Below are 2,424 nucleotides of genomic sequence, written 5' to 3'. Positions count from 1 at the left end.
CTATCTATCTATCTATCTATCTATCTATCTATCTATCTATCTATCTATCGATCGATCGATCGATCGATCGATCGATCGATCGATCGATCGATCGATCGATCGATCGATCGATCGATCGATGGATGGATGGATGGATGGATGGATAGATAGATAGATAGATAGATATCAGGACTGCAGTTATGTCCTTGAGCCTGTAGAGGTTCTTTGACTCATCCAAGCCCACTGAAGCAGGGTGCAGATGCTGAACTTAAACTAAATGACTTGAATCTAAATGTACTAAAAGATAAAAGTACAGTAATATTATCTGACTTTGCCTGTTTGTTTGTCTTGTGTTTCCAGTGTGCGGCCGTCCTGACCCGACTCTCCGTCTGTTCAGGTTTTCTGTTGGAGCTCGACTACATGCTGTGATAGTGAAGCTTCTCATTGAGCTGCACCGCCCCCTTTTAGCTCCACCCCTGCGCTATGAGCAGAGGTAGAGGAGGGTTTTATAAGGAACACTACAGAAATCCACCGCCCCACCAGCAGGCTAAAGAGAACTACGGCAGACCTGGCCCAGCCCCGTTCCCCTCTAGGGCGGAGTCGGAACAATTCCCAAATTTAAATTACTACAACAGACCTGCACCCCTGCTCGCCTCCGCTCCTCCTGTACCGGACCGTGTCAGTGCGGCCCCCGGTCCTGTGACCTTTGATCACCCACAGAGTCACAGTGGCGGTCCAGTTCCCAATTCGTTTTCATTTAAACAAGCAGAATTCCTGAGAGGGCAGACCTCTGAGGCACCGCAGTTTAGAGGCGGTCCACGGGGACGAGGGCCAAGATTCGGCTGGTCGCCAAGTTCTTCATACCTGCCCCAGTCAGGGTACAACAGGTACATAAACCCCAGTAGCAACGCGAGGGGCAAAAGGGTCCAAAGTTTAGCATATTTATCAGGTACAGGAGCATCACGAGCGACTCCAGCCCCTCGATACCTCAATCCAAACCAGTCCCAAGGCAAAAACAACCGACAGGAATGTGTCCAAACAGATCCTTTTTGTGACAACTTTAAGAATTTGTCTCTTCAACAAAACAGAGAAGGCCCCGACCGACACTTTTCACCCAGGAGCTCAGCAAGTTCAAGGGTAAAGAAAACAAACATCACTTTTACTGACGAGATACTGAACCAAGTGCACAGAGCTTTGGCTGCTTTGAAGCCAGGGGAGAGTATTCCTGCTAAAGTACTGGCCAAAAAACTTGCTTTACCCAAGAAGGTAGTAAACAAAGCTCTGTATTCTTTGGAAAACTCACAGAAAGCGTTCAAGCAAGGGCTCACGCCTCCTAAGTGGGCGTTGTGTAGAGAGACTGTTAGAGCTGAGGAGAATCAAACCCCTGGGACTAAAGGTCCACCTCTCCAGCAGCACCTTGGTGCACAGCAGGCTGAAGCCGAGGCCCACCCAGAAACAGAAAACCAGGCACGAGCCACAGAAGAAGATTCAGACACAGAGTCCAGTTCTTCTTACGGTTCCTCTTTAGAAATAAGTGATTCTGAAGAAGATCGACACGTCAACGAAGAACAAGCAGGAATAAGCAGCTCTGCTGATCAGGAGCTTCATTTTCCCACCATGGCAGAACAAAAAGAGCAAATTTTACAGTATCTGCTGCAGTCAGGCGAGACCACGGCTCTCATCATAGCCAAAAATCTCGGCTTTAACAGTCCCAAGCACATCAATCACATCCTAAACGCTCTGGAGAAGCAGGGCGATGTCATTAGGAACAGTGAATTTCCCTATTTGAAATGGGATCTGTCCCCCCACCGCAAGGAGAAGATGGAGAGGAGCTTGAAAGCTGCACAGAGCAGCTCCGCTGTGAGGAGTCAGATGGAGGTGGAGGTCAAGAAAGAAGACGTAGACGAGCCCATCTCTGTGTCATCGTCTCTACCACCTGTACCAGGCCTCGAGCCACTGCCACCACTGATGGACCTGATGCAAGACCAAAGTCCAAATAACACTGTAGGTCAAGTTGTAGTTCTCTGTAAATGTTTTAAATTCACGTCACGTAGATCAGGGCTTCTTAACCTTTTTAACCTCGGGGCCCAATTTGTTGAACATAAAGTGACACAAGGCCCAGTCAGACATTACTAATGTATGGATCAAAATGATAATTATTCTAAATCTTGGTTTAAAATGATAATTATTCTAAATCTTGGTTTAAAATGATAATTATTCTAAACTTTGGTGTAATTTGTATTGTATTTGCATTATAATTAAATTAAATACACTTACAGTCTAAAAGTAAAACTCCTGTCAAATAATCACAATACATGATTATGACAAACATTTTTACATTGTAACCTGCCCATAACAATTATTTGAACAAATACAAAGGTCAGTCAACAGACCACTCAGGCTTATCAGCACAAAAATGTATAAATTTAACATAAACAATAACAA

The 2,424-nt window shown here is 45.3% G+C and overlaps 1 protein-coding gene across 2 annotated transcripts in view; it reads left to right on the top strand.

Annotated features, from left to right (window-relative positions):
* Nucleotides 1–2,424, top strand: part of adar (adenosine deaminase RNA specific) — a 26,826-nt gene that overhangs the window by 6,725 nt on the left and 17,677 nt on the right. For both annotated transcript variants that reach the window (XM_014007907.1, XM_014007906.1), the window contains exon 2: nt 340–1,983. In XM_014007907.1, the coding sequence (XP_013863361.1) occupies nt 463–1,983 (1,521 nt within the window). In that variant the 5' untranslated portion in view covers nt 340–462. The remainder of the gene's footprint in view (nt 1–339; nt 1,984–2,424) is intronic.

This window comes from Austrofundulus limnaeus, unplaced genomic scaffold, assembly GCF_001266775.1.
Source record: "Austrofundulus limnaeus strain Quisiro unplaced genomic scaffold, Austrofundulus_limnaeus-1.0 Scaffold45, whole genome shotgun sequence".
Lineage (NCBI taxonomy): Eukaryota > Metazoa > Chordata > Actinopteri > Cyprinodontiformes > Rivulidae > Austrofundulus > Austrofundulus limnaeus.
The sequence above is the reverse complement of the archived record's forward strand: the minus strand, read 5'-3'. Positions and strand labels throughout refer to the sequence as shown.